The sequence below is a fragment of the Agelaius tricolor genome, unplaced genomic scaffold (assembly GCF_023055355.1).
Source record: "Agelaius tricolor isolate 1412-34295 unplaced genomic scaffold, bAgeTri1.0.p SCAF_2, whole genome shotgun sequence".
In the NCBI taxonomy this organism is placed as follows: domain Eukaryota; kingdom Metazoa; phylum Chordata; class Aves; order Passeriformes; family Icteridae; genus Agelaius; species Agelaius tricolor.
Window position 1 is genome coordinate 78248563 of NW_027269262.1, and position 20844 is coordinate 78269406.

A 20844-nucleotide genomic window follows, 5' to 3' on the forward strand; every position below is an offset into this window, starting at 1 on the left:
ATTGTATTTCTGTATCATATTTACTGGAGGAACAGCCAGCTGAAGAGTGAGATTTGCTGTTGTGCAGCCTGAAACTGGGAAGTCATGCAGAAAATCAAGGTATGACCTGTTTGAAAGATAAAAGGGCAAATTCTTCGAATAGAGTAGGAAGGCAGAATGTCGATAAAGCTTTCAAAATCCTCCCTTTTTCTTCAGCAGAATTAATCTTGTCCTGCTACAATCTGGCTTCAACTGTTCCCTCTATTTTTAGTTACTGATCCTAGCCAGTCCTCAAATAGCTCAGAGCTGGTGTTGTTTGTGTCTGATGTAAAACTGATACAGACTTTGTTGGCATTTTCATTCATGTTTCATAATCTTCTCCAGTGAATACATAAAGACAATTCACAGGTGTGCTGGGAGGGGATATTTTTATTGCTGCGGACTAGATCAGGCCCCCATTGTTTGACACTTAGGGTGCTCCTCATTTGATCATAAAGGAAGAAATAAAAACATTTTAGTGATACTATAGTTACTTATTTACATTTAGTTGCAGAGAGGCATCACAGTTAAGATCAGGAAGCTTCCCCTTCAGACTTGTTTCTCTCTTATTTGTGTATTAAGTCCTTCATACTATCTGTATGCCATGAGAAAGACCCTGTGAGCTAGAAGTAGTGGTTTAATTTGCCCTTTGAGAAAAACATTAATTTAAAAAAAAAGCCATTAAAGAGCTTTTCAAATGTCATTTATACAAATTTTGGTTCCACAAAAGAGAAAGAGTATATATGTAAGACATTGCAGGAGGTTTTTATTGATCAATTAAATTAAAATAGGCACAGTGGGGAACAAATCTACCAACAAATTGTGATTAAACCTATTAGTATTTCCTTATGAAGTACTCATATCTCTAATTGCATTACTTTTTTTCCTACAGTGATGTATTTAAGTAGGCTCATTAATACAATTTAAAACACCTGATAAGAGTTAATTTTTGAAATAAGATTTTTCTTCTTTTCTATGAAATATCTTTTCAAGCATTATAGATTATCAGATTTAGAAAATTGGAATGTAGTTGTTAATTTTGGTTCTGTGTCTCTGAGAAATGCATTCAGCAATCCATACAATATTCCTGCATTCTTGTTCCTTTAACTTCACATAGGCATAAAATACTCCAAAATGAAACTGGTTGTTGAATGCAAGCGCATTCAGCTTTACCTGTAGAAAAGATGAAACAAGTGTTAGGATAAAATATAGGAGGGTGAATGGGATTTTTATATGGTAGCTTTAATGTTCAAGACTTCTTGCAGCTTTGCAACCATGATTATATTTAGCAATCTCTTGAGTATTAGTGTAATTGAAATGTCATCTGTGGAATAATTTTGGTAATAGAGTACAGCAATATTACAGGAAATAAAAGACAGTGGTGAAATAACTTCTCTAGTAGATTACTCAAAAGAAATTTAATTAAGTGGTGTTTATGATATATCTTTTGGATAGGTTATCAGGAGTGATAGCTGTGTAAAGAGTCTTCAGAAGAATGTTATAGGATTAATTTTATTTAAAAAGGTAAATTCTTCTATTTTTATTCAGCCAGATGTTGACAGCCATCAAAAATCCATGTTCTTGAATAGAAAGCAGTAGAATAGAATCAAAAGCCTGGTACCTCATTCTTGTTTTAATTATTATTCCATGTGAGTAACATTCATTTTTGTATTTTAAGGCTAGAAGTTTTACCTCATGTTCAAAAAATGCGTCTTCCAGTGTCTTTTCTCCAGTGCCACTCCCTACACCTTCAAACACAGCCTTGTATTCCTAAAAGCAGAGACAACCACTGTCCATGGAAATAAGGTAGTTTTGCATTCTGTGCAGCACAGACACCTTACATTATGTTGTAAATTAATCTTTGTTAAGTAATCTTTCTGTATAGATGACCTACTGTATAGACCACAATTCTACATAAATCAAAAGTTAAAAGCATATAATCAGCAAAAGAAAGAAAAATCACATTTGTTCTTGTATTTCTTATCATCATTTCTAACAATTTAAATTAATTTGCTGAAGGCAGTAAAAGAGACTTATTGTGGAATGACATGTGACCTTTTACTCCTTTGGGCAGAGAGCACTGAACTTCTTGTACAAATAGTATCCATCAGAGCCAGAGCTCTACATGGAGCCAAAACACTGAACTCTGATCATCACATGGCTGCTCCTTTTATTTCCAGTGGTCAGCTGGATTTGCCTTACCTGCACTAATATTGTATCCAAATCCATTAGTCTGATTTGTCATCCTGGAATATCCTGTGCAGATACATTTGACTTGATTTCTTAGGTGTTACGTTTCCTGTGTAATTTCCTTCTCTGTGTGTTTGGTTTGTTTTTCCCTTAAAGTAGTGGTGTAGTAGAGGTCTACTACAATGGTTCCCAAATTCATCTAAATAACCCACCATCTCATGAACAGTCTTGCTCCATACCTCACTGGCATGGTAACTCATGTTTAAAATGCTCTATTTATGCTCAGGAGCAGATGCACAGCTTCACCTTTGTGGAGTTTTTTTGTGGAAAAAGCAATAGACCAGATATTTTTTGTGTACCTACTTAGAGGTAGCTTAAATATTATAGCTAGACAGAGTACAGCAGTTAATTTGTAGATCAAGTATTTCAGATTACTAATCTTTAATAAAAACACTATTTGCATCAATATTAACATTTTCATCTAGTTCTTTGAATCAATTAGTGATTTTGAGAAAATGTTTCAGAAGGGAATTTTTATGGTATACTGGCAATAAATCAGGTTTGACTAATCTGTGACATTAATTGTTTGGTCAGCTCAGTTTAAAATGCTGTATGGCTATGCTCCAAAATCTTGGAGGCTGAGGCAATGAAGTGAAACTCAATTTGGGGAGAGTTAATGGAGTAGGAAGAGTTTTATTTACTAGATGTGATTTGCTCTTACTTAAACATCCTTGTAAGAGGAACTTTGTACTGCACTAATGTAATAATGTCTTCTCTCAATCTTATCTCTTCATATCAAAAGTCTTTGATCCCATACACTTTTTTATGGGAACTTTAGTACCTCTGCTGATATTTTTCCTCTCTCAAAAATTCTTTTAACTTACGTGTATACTCTTAACAATTTTGCTGATGTCAGGAGATGTTAATTAACTATTTTTATATTGGCTTTTTGTTTTAATAAATGAGTTTACATACTGCATAGTATTCTGCAACACACTTCACTTGCTCGTAGTCATCTGCATTGGCCAACAGGTGTAAGCCTTCTGGGTAAAGTTTTCCACAGGTTGGATACAGCTTCTCTCGGTCATCTTTACTCAGCTCAGTGCCAAATGAATTAATGGTGATGATAAAAGCACGTCTGTCTGCCTCAAACTTAATATGCAAAACAAAGAATAAAGGGGTGTTATTAGACATCTCATTCTAAATTAGGGTGGGCATATTCTGGGGTTTTTCAGTAAGTCAAATGGAAATGTAATTTTTTTTAAAAAGTCGACTTGAGAGCATTGGACACATACTTTATTTTTGAAATTGTAAATTCTCTCTCTCTTCTTTACAAATATGCATTAAATTTTGACTAGAAAATCAACAAGATTTTGCAACTACAGTTTTTATACTGTGTTTTTTATTCTAAAAATATAATTTCTGCTGCTTCCTCATTTCCCTGCTTAGTTACCCAGATGTTGACAAGAAAAAATATCTTCACAATCTCATGTATAAGATTATGCAATAATGATCTTATAAATAAAACTGATAAAGGAAAGGACAAAGAATCAATAGTACTGCCTGTAACTCAAAGTGCTGTTGATAGTAAAAGTTGAATGAAAATCCTAAAAAAATGTAGTTTCTCAATGCACATATTTAAAATGAAAATTTGATAAGGAGGAGGGGGCCGTTTACTTGCAAAGTTAAAGTTTAAAGTAGTTCAAATAACAGTTAATTTTTAATACATAGAATAAAAGACTATATTTCTTCTGTCAGGTTTAGATGCCTGCAGTATCTGTATTTTCACTGCAGCAGCAGACTGAAAGGCAATCCAATGTCTAGATCTTGGGTTCTTATTTTGTACAAGGCAAAATTTCACTTAACTATTCTTATAATATGACTGAAAAATGCAGTAGTAAATAAAAACAATCTTTTCTTCTATCTTGAGATCTAAATTGACTATGGTTTTAATTCTTTCCTTTATTCCTTGCTTTCATGTTTTAAGAAGAGCAGAGCCCTTGCTAATTGCAGGGATTACACAGGGAAATTCTTCCCAAGTGAAGTAAATATAGTATAGGCACATTTTAGGTGACTTAAAAAATTTCTTATGCTGTGAATATTTGAGCAGAGAGGTGCCCTTTTCATTTGAATAATAAGGCTGCATTTGCAACACTAATCTGCCACTTTAGCAAAAACACATATTCACATCTACTCTTGTGTATGGGAACAGACAATAACAGGAACTCGTTACCCGCTGGTGCTGACTTCGAAGTAAGGGAAAGGAGTAAACAGTAAAGAAGTAATGAGAAGAAAATAAGCATTCTTGAAAAGATTTCTAGCTAATGAATAACAGGGGCAAACTTCACTTCCCTGATTAATAAAAATAAGCCTATTAGACCTACTGAAATCATTTTAGAAGGACAAATGCTTTCCTTTTTTTAACTTGTTAAAGCCATGTAGAATCTAGCTGTTAGACGTGTAATATTTTGTTGATAAAAAACGTTGGAGGCAATTGCAACTCATGGTAGCAGGTGTGGGTTCTGCTTCTGGTGGCTTCCAGTTTGAGAAAATTTTCAGGATAACTCCCATCCCTACAGACCTCTCAATTCATCAAATTATTGGCACATGAAGGTCTCCACAGAGAGGCAGTTACTTGGGTGACAGTCCATTTGATTGCTGCAGGTGGAGGTGGAGTCAGAGGATGACCATTTCCTTAGTGCATGTTTGCATGTGGGAGACTGTTGGTGCAGAATTTATCATGAGGCCATGCTAAATTCTGAACTAGCAGCTTTAGCTGCAGTGAAATGCAGTCCTGCTGTTTCTTGCCAGAATCAGGGCTAAACATGCAGCATGTGCTGTCCACGGTGGAAAAGAGATCATCAGTACTCTTATTGTGGAAGTTTGGCACCACATGCGGTAGTCAAGGAGTTGGGGAGCTAAATACCTCAGACTCATTCTGTAGGGTCAGGTTGGTAGTCTTACATATAAGATTACAAAATAAATAGCAAGTATTTGTTTGAATAATTTAACTTGTGGGGTTTTTGTGAATCCAACCATCAGCAGTCTGATCTATGTGTCTCTTCAGGGTAATAAAATGTTATAGAAAAGGAAATCTTCTATAGAAAAGTTTATCCTCCTGGCTGATTGACATTAGATAGGGATTTTAAAGAAGCTTATCATAGGCTAAATTTTTACCACTGATATAAAGAGATTTTTACCACATGCTTAAACTAACATTAATAAGTAATCTGCACTGAGCATGAATTTCTAGTTAAAAACAAACTTTCTGAAAAATCTGAATCAACTATGCCAGCCAATCAGCCAGTCTATTGATTTTTATTTTTAAGAAAAGTCAAAATATTTAATTTATCTTCAATTTAACTTGATTAGGAGCATTTTGTTTAGAGCATAAATTGAAATGTTGTGACCTGCTTAATTAAAATAGGAAATTGCAGTATCTTTTAGGATTTATTTTGTAAAATGCAATTCAGACACTTTCTTCCCTCAGGAATGAGCTCCCAGGGTTATTATCTGTCTTCTAAATGCAAACTTTCACTATGATGTCATCAGCCCTCAGTAAATTTTTTTTGGTTTCCAGGGTGTGAAATTGCTTATCCAGAAAAAAGACTCCTGGAAGCAAGTGGGTGGTCTGGCTGTCAGCCTCTGCAAAGAATTGTGATAGACTAAGTAAGAAAAAAAAAGAAAAGGGGACCTGAATGCTGAGAATTCAATTTTAGAAATTACTGCATCTTTTATTGAAAAAACAAAGACAAAAATATCATTCACTAGATGCATGTATGCTGTGGAGGGAGGACATTAGGAGCTTTGTTTGCCATGGAAAAAAATATCAAACTTTGCTGAGTTGAGACAAAAATATAACACAGAATGTTCAACTTTTTTATATGACACTAATTCCAAAGGTCACTCAACTCTAACCTTAATCACTAATTTTAATAGGAGAGTAAACAAATGTAGCAGTGCCATGAAGCTTGAAGATTATTGATTAGTAAATAGACAGTAATGTTAGGCTTTAGCTATCCCAAACTCAATAGTCAACATTTTTTTGGTTTTCTACATAATGGAGAGAAATGTTAAGGGGCAACAGGTTGAGATTGGTGAACCATTTCTTCTTTTCTGCTCTCTGATACAGAAAAATATTAACTGAGACTGGATCCTCCTTAGTAATGGTCTAACTGCTTCTCTAGTGAAAGGGTAAAAGTCATCCTTGAATACACTATTTATCACATCTTAGAAAAAACAGGAGAAGCAAACATTTCACAGATTCTTTTGCAAATGGAGAGAAATTGAACAGGAAAAACAAAGTGAAACAATTATGACAACATTGTGGAGGACTTCAATGTATAAAGACTGAATGTTTCTTACCTCAAGAATAGGTCTCATTATTTCTGCTGTAGTACCACCTTGTTTTTCACAAAACTTATAAAATGCCTCGAGATAAGACTACATGAGAGAAGAAGAGAAATATTTTAAATGCTGCTTAAGACCTGGACCAGGATTGCATGTAGCCATGAACCTCATTTTTAAATACTTCCATTAACTTTGATAATTCCACCTATAAATTTAAATGTTAAGTATGTGCTTATTTACTTAGTTCAAATGAAAGCTGAAATATTCAAATGCAAATGTCTTGTTTTTACAATTTGAGATCAATTGTTTTCAAAAATTGTAATAAGAAAAATATTATGTTTTACTTGCTCTCTAAAGAAGGAACTTTTTGAGTTCCATTGAGCTTCCACTGCATAATAAGCAGATGGATAAAGGAAACTCTTCATTTATAGTGTGTGGAGGAGGGGATTTGGGCATATGCCACGGATGTTGGGCCAGCAGGATGAGAATACACAAACTAATCCCTGCTGCTCTACCCTAAACCCTGGATTAGGACAGAACAGCAGACAAAGCTTCTGTAATACTGGTCTACAGAGCCCTCTGGTCTGTTAAGGATTCTGGCATCTGTACCCATTTCAAAATACCTGTGCAGGAAGGACACTAAATATCTGAGATGCTGTTCTGCCTGCCTCTCAATCTCCCCAAAATACTGTATTAGAGAACATTTATGTGAAAATGCATTTGCTACAATTTCACACAATCTTGTTAGGAGCTGTCACTAACTATGCAATTAAGTGAATTTTAAGTAGAGACATCTCAAGGGGGATCTACCGCATAGAATTATGCATTAGGTTCTGTATACTGCTATCTGATAGTAGAGCAGAAGCAATCGATCACATTGACAGCTGAAGTAAAGGAGAAATTGTCTATTAATAATTTCATAGTGTTTGCAGAATGGTTCCCCTAATAGTCAGATGAGCAAGAAGAAAAAAAAATAGGTTTGGTAAGTGTTAATATATGGATATCCACACAGGATAAAAGAATCAGATATGTATGTTACCAAATTGGAAAAAGTGTCTAATATAGTAGTACTGTGAAAGAATTAAAATGCATTAAAAATTAGCATATGTAAGCATAATTGATGTTGTATTGAATGAGAGAATTAGTAAAAGTTTCGAGAATTAAAAATCGGCTTTGGAATTTATAAATATCATTTGTAAGACAAACAGAATTTTCTTTTCCTTTCCCCTAGTACAATCAGATCACTGTAAAAATACTTCCTGCAATCTGGGGAATCCACTGTGCAAGAAAGATGATAAAGATTTTGAAGAGAATGTGCCAGGAGGAACCTTTGATGGATTGGAGTATGTATAGCCTTTAAAGAGACCATTGTAAGAGTAGTGACCTGCGTGCTAAGATTTGTAAAGTACTTTGAAAATGCAAGGCTCGCGTTAAATGCATATCCTTGCAGCACTATGCTGCAACAATGCTAAACATTGTTTTTAAAGGAAGAAAATTATACAAAAACCCTAAGTAAAAATCATGTTAGCTAGACTCAAAACCGTTAGACCCTTTCAAATCTCATCTTCCTTATATAAATAAAGATAAATGTTAGCCAAAAGCCTGCCTAGGCTCACTCAGGAGGTAAGAGTTCTCTAGTGTTTGGTGGCTGAGTTATTCATAAACAAATCTGGAACTGGATATTAGCTTGACATCTAGAGTATTTTCATTAATGAGATATTAAATTAGAATTTGGATGCAGACCTAAAATTTGAAAAGTCCCCAGACAGTGGAGTAGAAATGGAAGCAGCTGGGTTTCATTTCTGGACTTGAAATCAACCAGATGACCTTAGACAACTTGCTTTATCTTGTCGTACTTCTGTTTCCCCATCCATAAAACTGGGTTAATGATACTGACCTGCTTTGCTGAGACATTTGATAAACCCCAAATATTATCATTTTGTTTCATAGACTTGCCTTGTATAGTTTGTTGCGCATTATTTCAATGTTCATTTCATCCAGGTCGTTTTCAGACAGGCAGTCTTGAAAAAATGCAGCTGAAAGCAGAGTTTATAACATAGGAGTATAAATCTGCATGCTGATAATATGCATCTCTTGTCTATTGCTCACTAGTGTGTGAACAAGGATCCGAGGGTTCTGTTGTACAAGAAAGGGTGATATAAAAGAGAGGAAGAAAAATCCGCTTGATTTTCCCCTTATCCTCCTATCCCCTCCTTTTTAATGAGAATCTGCAGTGAGGGGAATCAATCAGTGCTGCAAGCAGAGCCCACGTCTCCAGAGAGAATCAAATAGGAATGCTAATGAAAGCCCTAATCTCCTCTAAAGTACATAGTTTGGTTATTATGGAGATTTTCTAGAGAGGGATATGAAAAATAATTTTGTCCAAAATCATGCAGGTATTCTGCAACTGTTAAGGAGAATCCTCTTTCTTATTTTCCCTTTTCTTCTTTGTCTATGTAGTGTGGGAAAGGCAACAGGTTGCAGCTGATAAAGGGCACGTGCTTCAACCTTGACCATCTGTGCTTATGGGTCCTTGGCAGAACTGACTAAAGAGCAAGCTTTTGAGCAGGGAGGCAGTGGATGAATTTCACTTGTGCAGCTGGACCATTTAAAAATATGATATTCATAACCAACATGTGCCTCTCACTGTTCCTGAGCTATCCCAGTGGGCAGAACAGTACCATATGTAAATGTGTTTTCCTAAGAAGTGGCAATGGAAGATGGTATTTACAGAGAAGATGTGAGCCTGGCCAGGTTTTGTGGTCTTATCCCTTCCTACATTTCCAGCATCTAGATTTTGAATAGAGAATATTAGGAAGTGTAGCCCTGAGAGTACAGTTCAATATGTCCTTATAGATCTATTGCCCACAAATTTGTCCCATGACTTTAAAGAGCTGACAACACTTTTTTCTTTTATGAACTAGTTTAGAAAAAAACCCAAAAATCCAGAAATTTACTACCAGCTGTGTGAAAACAGTGGTTTAGTTTACCTTTCAAAAGTAGTTTTCTGCTGGGACTTGGTCTTCTGAAGGATTTGGTAAGCAGCAGTTCATAAATCACTATGAACAAACCACTGCTTTGAGGAATCTGTAAACCCTGTCCGTATCTCTCATCAGCTTTGTCCACTCCAAACTGCAGTCTGGACTTTTTAGTCTGTCTACACATGGCAGCACTGTTCATTTTAGCTGTCCTGCTCTGTCCCTTCTCAGATTTCACTGTACAGTGTGCCAGTGCCCAGGCACTGATGGGAGTGTACTGTAGGGTGGCCTCTGTGAGGGAAAGGCAGGACTGTGCTGTGCTGGGCACAGGCAGCTCCAGCTGGGACCCACCAAGGGCACAGCCCAGCCCCTCAGTCGAGCAGGTGTATCTGAAGGGGGCCTACATGAAAAACAAACTGGGACTTTTTACCAGGGCATGTAATGATAGGACAATGGGGAATGGCTTTTAACTGAAAGAAGGTAAGTTTAGATTAGATGTTAGGAAGAAATTCTTTACTGTGAGGATAATGAGACAGGAATAGGTTGCCCAGGAAATTGTGGATGCCCCATCCATGGAATTATCCAAGGCCTGGTAGGATGGGGCTCTGAGCAACCTGGTCTAGTGGAAGGTCCTCGCCCATGGTAGGGGTGTTGGAACTGGATGATCTTTTAGTTCACTTCCTACTCAAACCATTCTATGGCTCTAAACTCCCCCTGCTCCTTGAGACTGCCCTGCCTGTCTGGAGGTATGCAGTGTAACCTGCAGGGATAACAGGGTGGGTAGAGAAGAGGAGCATTGCATGAAGGAACAACAAATGCTGGAGGGAAAGTATTTTCTCCAAGTCTCCCCAAGTTTTCCCCTAAATGTTTCATTATTTTCTGTTTGTCTCCTTATATCTGGATCAGTAATTAATTATGTCATACATATATAAATCAGTAATAAATCAAGTTAATCTCCCCACTGATTTAGTCTGGTTTGCCTGCAGCAGTACTTTGTGGGTGATCTCAACCCACAATCTATTTTTTGCACCGTTTTTCTCCCCCTCATTGTGCTGAGAGTAGAGGGTGAGCAAGTGGCTGCCTGGGAATTTTTTTCTGTCTGGGGCCAACCTATCACAACTTTTTGAGAAGCAGAACCCAAAACCTCTCAGAGAACTGAAGATGACGGCACATAATGGCTTCATATACATTCAGATACATCCAGTTCTGTCTTATTCTCAGTGCCCTTCACAGGCTATTGGGTTTTGTTCATGTTGGCTGCTACACCACATTGAGCAGAGTTTCATCTTAATTTATAATGTGACATCTCCAAACTTTACCTTGCTTTGCGCTTAGATTTAGTTCTTCAAAAAAAGGACTTTTCTTTATATTTGAACCATGTCCAAATCTCAAGAGGGAATCTGGGTTCTACCACAACATCCAATATTTATTAGTAGCTGTCTGCTTGATCCTTAGTAAAGACATATTTTTTAATATAATGTAGGTATTGAAATAAAAATATATATGTTTTAAATCAGTGACTGCTTTGAATAGAAAATATATACATTGCACTTCTTGAGTAACATGTTTTTTTTTCTGAGTCTGCTACCCAAGATGGATATAGAGGCTATTAATAAATGTTACTAGAATATGTCCTGAACACCACTGCAGATGTTCTTGATCTACAGTTCAAGATTTGTTTTACCAAAACATGCATGTCCACTGGGAAACATCCTGTTCTAAAGAATACAGGATTAGTAGTTTTGAGAAAAATAAAAGAAATAATTTAGTGGTTTTACCTAATGGTGTGTCAACCAAAATTGCATTGAAGAGTTCAGTGGGGTTTGAGGCAATGCTGACTGCTTCCATTTGCTCAAAGCTCCCCAATGGATGGCACTTGGGAACAAGTTCAGCTATGGGTCGCTGATGTAATGTGCCAGTTATTAAAAGAATTACGTTGTCAATCATATAGCTGTATCTGTATTGGAAAGAAAAAGTAAAAATAAATTGGTTTTATAATCAACTTTCACTTGAAAAAATAAAAACCGAACATTTTTGAAAATTAGCCATAATACCAAAGTATTATCAGAATGCATGTTCATTCTGTATCAATAGCTCATCAAAAATCAGCAGTTTTTAAATAGCAAGTAGATAACACAGCATTAGCTTTAAACCTAATTGATATGAGAGATTTAGAAAATGGACATTTTTAAAGAAGGTGGTACTGACACATGACTATAATAAACATAACAGCTGAGATGTAGATTCACTGTAATAAGTGACAATGAGTGGTATCCAAAGCAAATCACCTGAGCTAGCAACTTTTCAAGTTTGGGATTTTTAATTTCATATATACCATGGACAAAGAAGTACATGGGAATCTCGGCACTAAAACTGCAGAGTTCATGCAGTTGGTCCAATCTTAGGTTTTCTTCTCATTCAGCTTTAAACATCCTCCCATGAGGGAGCTAAGAACAGGCACTTACAGATTTCTTCTCTATTACTTAAAGTTTTCTCTTGAGTAGAAGTTTTCTATCAGCTTCATACCAGTTTTAGTGTCAAAGGGGATGATGAGTCTTGTCAGTGACTCGGAAATGGGACCATAATTCCCTTGAATGCCAGTCTTGAGTATGCATTGTTGACTAAGAACACAGCTATAAACATACATATGTTCTCACCCAAAATATGTAAAGAGGGCTTGAGGATCTGGTGGAATGTTGTTCAATGATTTGTGTGAAATATCTTAGCCAGTATATCCATTATTTTAAAAAAACAGTGAGCAAAGGCTGTGCATACACATCTATACATTTATGTCAATGAGTGTGATAAAAGAACTGCCAAAACTTTCCTGCTTTCATTTTTATTTCCCTGAAACAAAATGTAAATATTGCATGCCCACAGGCATCCTAGGACAGCCTTTAAGATCCTGTTAATATATCAGCCTAAAATTGGTCAGCTACACATGACCAGAAAAAAAAATCATGATAGTTTCTTTTTTACTGTTATAATAAAGCTGCTCCTTGAAATTTAGTTGAACAGTTCATCATTCTTGTTAAAATATATTAAAAGTATCAGATCAAGGGGAGTAAATAGTTAGGTGAAATATCATGCTGGTATTTTGCTAGTCCATGTTGTTATATTGTTATAAAGCAGATCCCTGTTCTTAAAGTTAAGTCATTCATTTGCAAGTTTCATCTATTCATGATGGTACTGAGATCAGAGCTTTCTCTTCATCCAGCATCAAACAACAGCTGAACTTTCAAATAAAGCTACTTGGATCTAAGTACCTTGCAATATACCATATAAAGTCCTCTTGCTTTTTATTTATTTGGTTCAAATAGTATAAAAATTATGACAGGTGTAGGATATGTTGTCTTTCCTCCTTTAGAAAAGGTCTACACTTTGCCACATGCCTAGGAATTAAATCACTTCCCTGTACATCATGAAATTGTTAATGAATCACACCTGTTTTTCAATTTGTCTGACCTAGACAGTGTTTGAAAATTTTAACCATTTTTAAATTAATTACTCTCTACCACTTCTTCTGCCACTGTTCACACAAAGAAAACTGCTTCTGTTCTTTAAAATAATTAGTTGCAAAGACAACAGCTCTTCATATTACATACAGTTTCAGAATTTATATTAGCAAGTAAAGCATGCAAATGTAGCAGTAACAAAGTAATTTTGCTGACTTTAAAACTTAAATACAAATTCCAATATGTTTCATTTACACTATTTAAACTGCTTTTCTGTGTGGTACGATATTTGGTAATATACTTACGTGACAAAATTCAGAAAAGTGGCAAGTGGTTCAAAAGCATGGTTTCTAAAGTAGTGAAATTCTGTGAGTAGTTTTGTTTTCAGTTTTTCATCAATGGTGGAAACAGTGAGAGGGCCAGTTTCATTTGCCAAGAAATTGCCATAGTCTGTAGTCTGTAGATGTAACTTCAGATCTGAAATTAAATTCAGGAAAGATCATGAGGATAAACTGTCATATTGTCTGCAATCAAATTTTTTTTAAAAAGTTAATTTCTAATACACTTTTATATTAAGCCACTGATAATACTCTATTGAAAAGTTTTTTGCATAGCTATAATATAGGGTAAATGCAAAATTGATGCAAATTTGTGCTTCCTTCTACCAGTAAGACTTTCTGCATACTGTAGGAAAGAACAAATAATTTATGTCTTTGTCAGAAGTTTCAACATCAGCTTTCATTTTCAGACATACCAGATAGGCTGTTACTTCCTACTGTCTCTAGTCCCTCCCTCATCACGTTTGTTCAATGTTTCGATTTCACTGATTTGCACCATTATAATGCATCAGTTGTTTTGTCTGCTGCACTCTCATGAACTGGAATAGGAATAATCCTTTAACTTGGGTAAGATCTTAAATATTCCCATGAAACATGTAAATCTCAAGTAAGATTATAATCTTCTGTAATCAGGCTGCCTGAAGAAGAGAAGGAAACACATTTTGCCTGGCACATATTCTGGACTCCAAATGGATTCTGCAGTGGAGCACTTGAAAGGGGAGAGTTTACACTCTCTTAGCATTTCTGGTTTGGCTTTCTCTGATTTATGGCTGCTACTAGCAAATCCTAAGAAGCTGTTCCAGAAACTTGGGTCCTTGTGACATTTTCTGTTTGAGCTCTCAACCCTGGTGACTGGGGAAAATGAGTTGTTTTGACCACAAAGTTAAAAGAAACTTTCATGATATCCTAGAATTAATATGATGAATTTTCTCTGCTAGCCCTTTTTTACCATGAGGCATAAGTAAGCATTTGAATAATTTCTTGCTGTTCAAAGCAGTTTAAGTTTTCTTTTAGAAAAGGCCCCACTGCAATCCATAATTGTGTTCAAATGCTATATTAAAACTATCTTAAATTATAGATTGGGATTCTGTTATATGATTTGGACATTTCTAATAATTAGATTTCTAAGTGAAATCTGAACTGATAATTAGGGAAAAGGACAGCAACACTCCCACTGATGGAAATAAGAAAGCTAATTTGCAGTTAGCAAGGTAAGCATTTATCAGTACAGTAGCTACTTTTGCCTATTTCCCTATGTGTATACTTCCCTAGTATGCAATAAGGCTGCCTACACTGAGACTTAAAGCAAAAAGAACTAGTACAGTGTGAAGCAGACTCCTACATTTAGCACTGTAGCTTACTGAGATAAACTTCATAGAGTCTTCTATGCAAGTTGGCTGCCTCTCAAGGTTGCTCAGAGTCCTGTCCAATCTGGCCATGAATGTTTCCAACTTCTCTAGGCAACCTCTTCCAGTGTTTAACCACCCTCCTTTTAAAATATTTCTTCCTTATATTTAGTCTAAATCTATTCTCTTTTAGTTTGAAACCATTGCCCCTTGTCCTATTGCTACAGGCCCTATTAAAAAACTTGTCTCTATCTTTCTTGTAACTCTCCTCGGGTACTGAAAGTTGGCAATAAAGTCCTCCTAGAACCTTCTCCAGGATCAACAGTCTCAAATGCCTCAGCTTTTCCTTTTAGGAGAGATATTTCAGCCCTCTGATCACCTCTGTGGCCCTGCTCTGGACTCTGTCCAACAGGCCCATGTCCTTCCTGAGCTGGGGACCCTGGAGCTGGACACAGTACTCTGGATGGGGAGCAGAGGAGGAGAACAATTTCCCTCCCTTGCTTTAGATGCAGCCCAGGATACAGATGGTTTTCTGGGCTGTGAGCACACATTTTCAGCTCATGTCTGATATTTTGTCCAAGAGTAGTAGACATCCAAGTCCTTTTCCACAGGTCTGCTCTCAATTCCTTCCTGCCCCAGCCTGTGTTGATACCAGGGATTGCCTAACCCAATGCAGGACCTTACCCTTGGCCTCATTGAATCTCGTGAGATTCCCATGGGCTCACTTCTCCGGCTTTGCTGGGTCCCTCTATATGACATCCTGTGCCTCAGTTGTGTAAAGTGCACCACTCACTCAGTTTGGTGCCACCTGCAAACCTGTTGACAGTGCATTCAATCCCACTGTCTGTGTCACTGATGAAGATATCAAACAGTACTGGTCCCAAAAAGGACCCTTCAGGGGCACTGCTCAGCACTGACCTCTATCTGGACTTTGAAGCATTTCCCACTACTCTGGATGCAACCACTCAGCCAGTTCTTTATCCCCCACATATTGCCTATTCATCAAATCCATATCAAATTGCAGAAAGACAAAAAGACAAAGAAACACAATTGGAGAAAGAGGGAAAGGTAAGCAAGACTAAGAGAAAAATAAAAATGCAGTTATACCCAGAAATTAATCTATGTAAGACCAAGTTTTTAAAAGTTCATTAATATTTTGATTTTACACCTACATTTCCTGTGAAAACCTTCCTACTTTTCTCCTTTTTTGTTGCAAAGAGTACAAAAATACTTGACATATGCTGAGATTAGATAATTCTACTTTATGAGATGCAGAGCTCAATTCCTTTTCTCAATTCCTTTTCAGATGAACCACAGATATCTACTTTCAGCGCCACTGTGTAAATGCCTTTCAAACACAGTACTATTCAGAGGTTAATTACATAAAGCAGACTGTAAAACCCGAATATCAGCCCCAAGTATTGACCATTCTGAAATGTGATTAACATCATCATAAGATGAACAGAAACAAAAACCTGCTGATTGAGAGTAGTTTCACAAGACTTTGTTATTCTCCCTCAGTTATCTGAATTGATTTGAGTGCCTTCATAAACCATACCTTAATATAAGGCACGAAAAAGATTAACTATAATTCATTAAATAGCCTCACCCATCTCCCAAAAGCTATGGAGGAAATGTTATACCCAGGAACGTTTGGTTTAAACCCCTGCCAGTTACACAGCCTGCTTTATAGATGTATTTTTTTAACTGAATAAATAAATGCCAACATGCATACTGTATGTAAGAAAAAATATTCCACTCTATCTCACAGTCTTGGCCAAAACAATCATCCACAAGCTCCAACACCATATAATATCAACCAGGAATGTCATAATCAGAGTACACATCAAAACAGAGTTCAGGGCAGCTCAGAGACTGAACTGGTGGACCTAAATTATAGTCCTTTCTTTGCTGCTGGCATAAATAAGGCCTGGGAACTATTGCTGTCAGACACTTGCACTAGTGACATGACTTGGTGACTCAGCAGGAGTAGATGGCTGGGCATTACAGGGCCTCAGACATTGCTGTTCACCAAAACCTTTTATTGATGGTAGCTGCTCCTTTTCTCAGGGTCTCTTGGAGACATACACAAGACTCTGGCCTTTGTCCTAAAGATCCCTAGGGAAGAAAATTCCTGTATTTCAGCTGTCATCCATTCGTTTTGATTGTCATCCATCTGCATTGTCTATTTCCTCATTAAATTGCATGCAGGAAAACAACTTATAGGAAAAATATGACCTTAAATAATTACATGAGTTTACTCACAACTGAATAGCAAACAATTAACTAAAGTATGACTAAAAGTAATTAGAGCACAGAAGGAGACTGGTTTGAGATGATTGCAGTTAAGACAGGAATGATCCTGATCAAAAAGAAAGGCTATTGTGAGAACTTTAACAAAATGTTAACCTAGTCTCTTGTCATCAAATTCATGGTAATTTGTCTGACCCCTCACTTTGATAGCAATAACCAACTAGCTGCAGTTTTCTTTCTGTTAACACTGTTATTTCAGCCACCATGTGCTGGCAGGCCCTGTCTCTGGCAAGTTAAATAAACTTGTGTCAGTGATTCTGTCAGGCCCAGGGTTCAGATGTTTGTCCTTCTGTAACCTACCCTCCTTTCTACAGAACAGAAGTCTTTCTATCACAGAAAAAAAGCAAGAGAAGAACAAAACATTGCATTTAAACACCTCTACACTCCCACACTCCCATATTCTACTTCAAAACTGTCAGCAAGGTTGCTCTGGGAACCTCATTCCCTTAAAACAGATGATGCCATAGGACCAAACTGTCATGCAGCCCATGAGGTAGCTCCATGGAAATCATAGTTCAAACAAGCTGAAGAGGATGTCTAAATGGAGCTGAAAGCCTCTCCTCCTGTCGGTATGGCCCTGAATTGAGAGGACACAGTGGTTTCATTAGTCTGTTAGCAGTCTTCTTATTTAATTTCCATCCTGCTTTTACACTTGCTCTGTGATTATCAAGCAGATGTAAAGCACTAATCTAAAGTTTTGCTTGTGGTTCTTCAGTAGTGACGTTATGGTTTCATCTCTAGAGATACCAAAACCACTTTGAAATTAAAAGATCTTTTTGCTTCTGTTTATGGGTTACTTTGAGTGGTTTTGTTTTGGTTTTTTTTCTGCTTGTTTGTTTTACCATATTTGTAGTGTTTTTACTTTAGGTCATTTTTTGTGGTGTGGTGCTAAGCCACAGAATGCAGAATAGGGTAAATTTATTACCTTTTAATGTGAAGACATGATGGCACTACTGAGAAAACACCACATTACTACAGCACAGATCCTCTTGCTGAATATTTCAAATTTGAATCAAAGACAATGTATGAAATTTACTTTAGAAATTTACTTTAGGTGGGAGTCTGTGGGTTTGGTGCACTGTACACTCACAGTGAAAGTTCAGTATTACAGCACCCTACATATGCAGAGAAATAAGTGTGTTTAGCATCATGTAGAAATCCATTATTTTTATATTTCTCATATTTTCATTATAAATATTACATTTGGTAGGTAAATGGTGGGAATCTGTTAGCTGTCTATAATAAGTAGAAAAAAGTTAGTGGTGAAAGAGATGCAGCTGAATAGAGAAAAAGGGGAAGTGATAGTGGGTAGTAGAGATGTGCTTGTAGGAGGGATGATGAAGGCTGCTGCTTCTATTGATGAAATAATTTGCATTCTAAAATTGAATGAACACTAGAAAAAATAAGTTTAAAAAATAAAACTAATTGTTCTTCCTATTATAAATTTTAATTAAGAATGGTTTTTATCTCTCTATTGTTACCTGTCCATCTGCTTCATGCTATTAAAAATATTGAAGGTTTATACAGAAGAAATATTTGAAAACTACCTCATGGTGGTAAATAACTTCCTTATAGCATGACTTAAAATTTAGGGGTTTTTTAGCTATTCTAAACTTAACACGGTTAAGTATTCTTTTGTGAAGGGTACAAATAATCCCTTTTGCTTATATGCTTTTAACTCTATATCTTTTTTTCTTATTCAGAAGCAACCAGGAATTTTTTTCCTTCATGAAGCTTTGGATAACATAATGTATTCAGTTTGTTTGCATGGAGAAGTGAAGTGACAACAGAGTTTAGTTATTCTACCAATCTGTTCTTTGTGTCTTTTATAGATGCTTGAAGCTGTTACCTTTTTCCAAAGTCTGCATCTTTATGCAGCAGGACTTTTTCACTTAAACAATTAAATACTATATCAAGTGTTTCTGTAGAGTCTGTAAGTTGCATCCATCACAAATGCTGGAACAAATGGGGTAAAGAAACAGTTGATTTTGTCCAGCTGACATAAGGAATAGATTTCAGTTCTCAGAGGGATTGTATACATCTGTTCTGTGTGCCTGAACTGCCACTGTGTTTAATGGAGAGCTGGAACAGCTCTCCAGGTTATCAGCAGAAGTAGACACATGCACTTGGTCTGTTCAATAGTGTCTAGATTCCATTGACTGTACTGATAAACTCTTCTTTAACATATTCCTATAAGAGGAATTTTATTCTGCAGACAGGTAAATATCTACGTTCATTTCTTTTAATGCAGTTGTTTTAATCTGAGAGATGAATGGCAAGCAATCTTCCCAGACTTATGTTATTACTTATATTAATAGTTTAGATAGTCTCAAAACCCTGTTGGATATGGGAATCATCATTCTTCCCTTTTTCTTACTCCAAACCAATTACTGCATGTACAAATCAGCCAAAGTTTAAAATAGAGAGAGCTTATTCATTCTCCTTCTTCCTTTTCCAAACTGATCTAATAGACTGCAAGTTATAGGAGTTGAGTGTACAATCATAGCTTTTATTTTGCAGTCAGGAAAATTAACTTTATGTTCCTTTAGAAAGGTGATTTCTTTCTGTTGCATCTTTTCCTGCCAAGTGTCTAAAGGTATGTCATATGATTCTTTGGTACAAGTCTGTCTTCATCAGGCTGTGACCAGTCTTGGCCACAGAAAGCTGTTTTGGAAACTACAGTGTGTTCTCTTTATTACTGTGGCAAAGTCACCTTGAAAAGAGCTTTTTTTTTTTGCTTTTTTTTTTTTTCCTATTTCCCTAAGTTTTATTTTTGTGGAGTCTAGTTTTCTGTTCCTGGTAAGCAGAGTCTTCACCACTGCCCTAAAACTCAGGAAGCAACAAATTACTAAAATCATGTATTTTATAGAGAAACTCAGAGCCAAATAGTAAGCTTTTAACAAGATTTTGGAAACTGTTTCATACAGCTGAAATGGTATGAAAGTTCCAAACCTGAACTGTTCTATAGCATGGCTAAAATCTGTGAGAAGGTTGTCAATCTCCGTAAGAACTCTGTGGAAGAGATTTCTAATCCTTGTCAGCAAACCAGAAAGCCCCATTGTCTGCATTGCTTAGCAAATTACAGCCTGCACACAAATCACAGTCTATGGAAAGCTATTAACTTAAATATGAGAGCAGTTCTTCATAGGACATCGGGGTTATCTCTGGGTTTAAGACAAACTCTCAGTAGCTCTGTCTTTTACCTTCCTTTCTTCAGAAAAGTAAGCAACAGTGTTTCTTCCTGAATAAAAGAAGCCAGCACTTACCTTCTAGCGTCTCACACTGTGCTAAATTGACATAGTCCGCGCTTGTCAAGATCCCACCTTTGAACCCTCGGACCAGACCCTCCAGGTAGCCATGGTCCACATTGAAGTAAAACTCTGAGTATCCTGGCATGGAGAAAAAAAGATATTTAATCTCTCTTCTGGGTACTTGATGGCACTGAGTATCTGCCACCAACTGTATTTCCCCTCTTTGGAAGGAGTGACAAATAGTCACAGAGTTCCTGCCAGCCTATGATTGTGTTTTGCCAACCGGTTTCTTCCTGTTTCTTGCTCCTACCGTAGTTCCAGTACAGCTGATGCTTACACAATGGCCAGCCAGTAAATCCAACTCCCTCCTGTCAAAGCCAGAATATGAACCTGTTATTGTTGGAAGAGAAACCAAAAAGGAAGTACAGGCTTTAACCCCTGCTTGCAAGGATGCTCTGCACTGCTTGGAGAATGAGAAAGCACATTACAAAGCATGAATAAAACTGTCTTATAAACAGGAAGTTGTCTGAGAATGCCTATAGAGGAAATATTTCTGCAGTAAAATAGTAGTCTGTGGCAGAACACTGCTTAGGAGCTTAGATGGT

General features: G+C 36.6%; 1 protein-coding gene across 1 annotated transcript; it reads right to left on the minus strand.

Moving 5' to 3' along the window:
* Nucleotides 1–764: 764 nt before the first annotated feature.
* Nucleotides 765–20549, minus strand: ATP6V0D2 (ATPase H+ transporting V0 subunit d2). Its single transcript, XM_071449463.1, has 8 exons — nucleotides 20255–20549; nucleotides 13297–13468; nucleotides 11315–11493; nucleotides 8515–8594; nucleotides 6574–6651; nucleotides 3184–3360; nucleotides 1711–1788; nucleotides 765–1191 (listed from the first exon to the last, which is right to left on the minus strand). Exons 1-8 carry the CDS (start codon nucleotides 20382–20384, stop codon nucleotides 1030–1032), a joined length of 1056 nt encoding a protein of 351 aa, XP_071305564.1. The 5' UTR covers nucleotides 20385–20549; the 3' UTR covers nucleotides 765–1029.
* Nucleotides 20550–20844: the final 295 nt, after the last annotated feature.

Excerpts from the sequence above, each read along its gene's own strand:
- ATP6V0D2 (XM_071449463.1), bottom strand. The coding sequence starts at position 20,384 with ATGCCAGGATACTCAGAGTTTTACTTCAATGTGGACCATGGCTACCTG. Across the intron at positions 6,652-8,514 it reads TGCGCAACAAACTATACAAG|TCTTATCTCGAGGCATTTTA; the intron begins GCAAGTCTATGA and ends TCTCTCATGTAG. Across the intron at positions 1,192-1,710 it reads ACGCATTTTTTGAACATGAG|GTAAAGCTGAATGCGCTTGC; the intron begins GTAAAACTTCTA and ends TCTTTTCTACAG.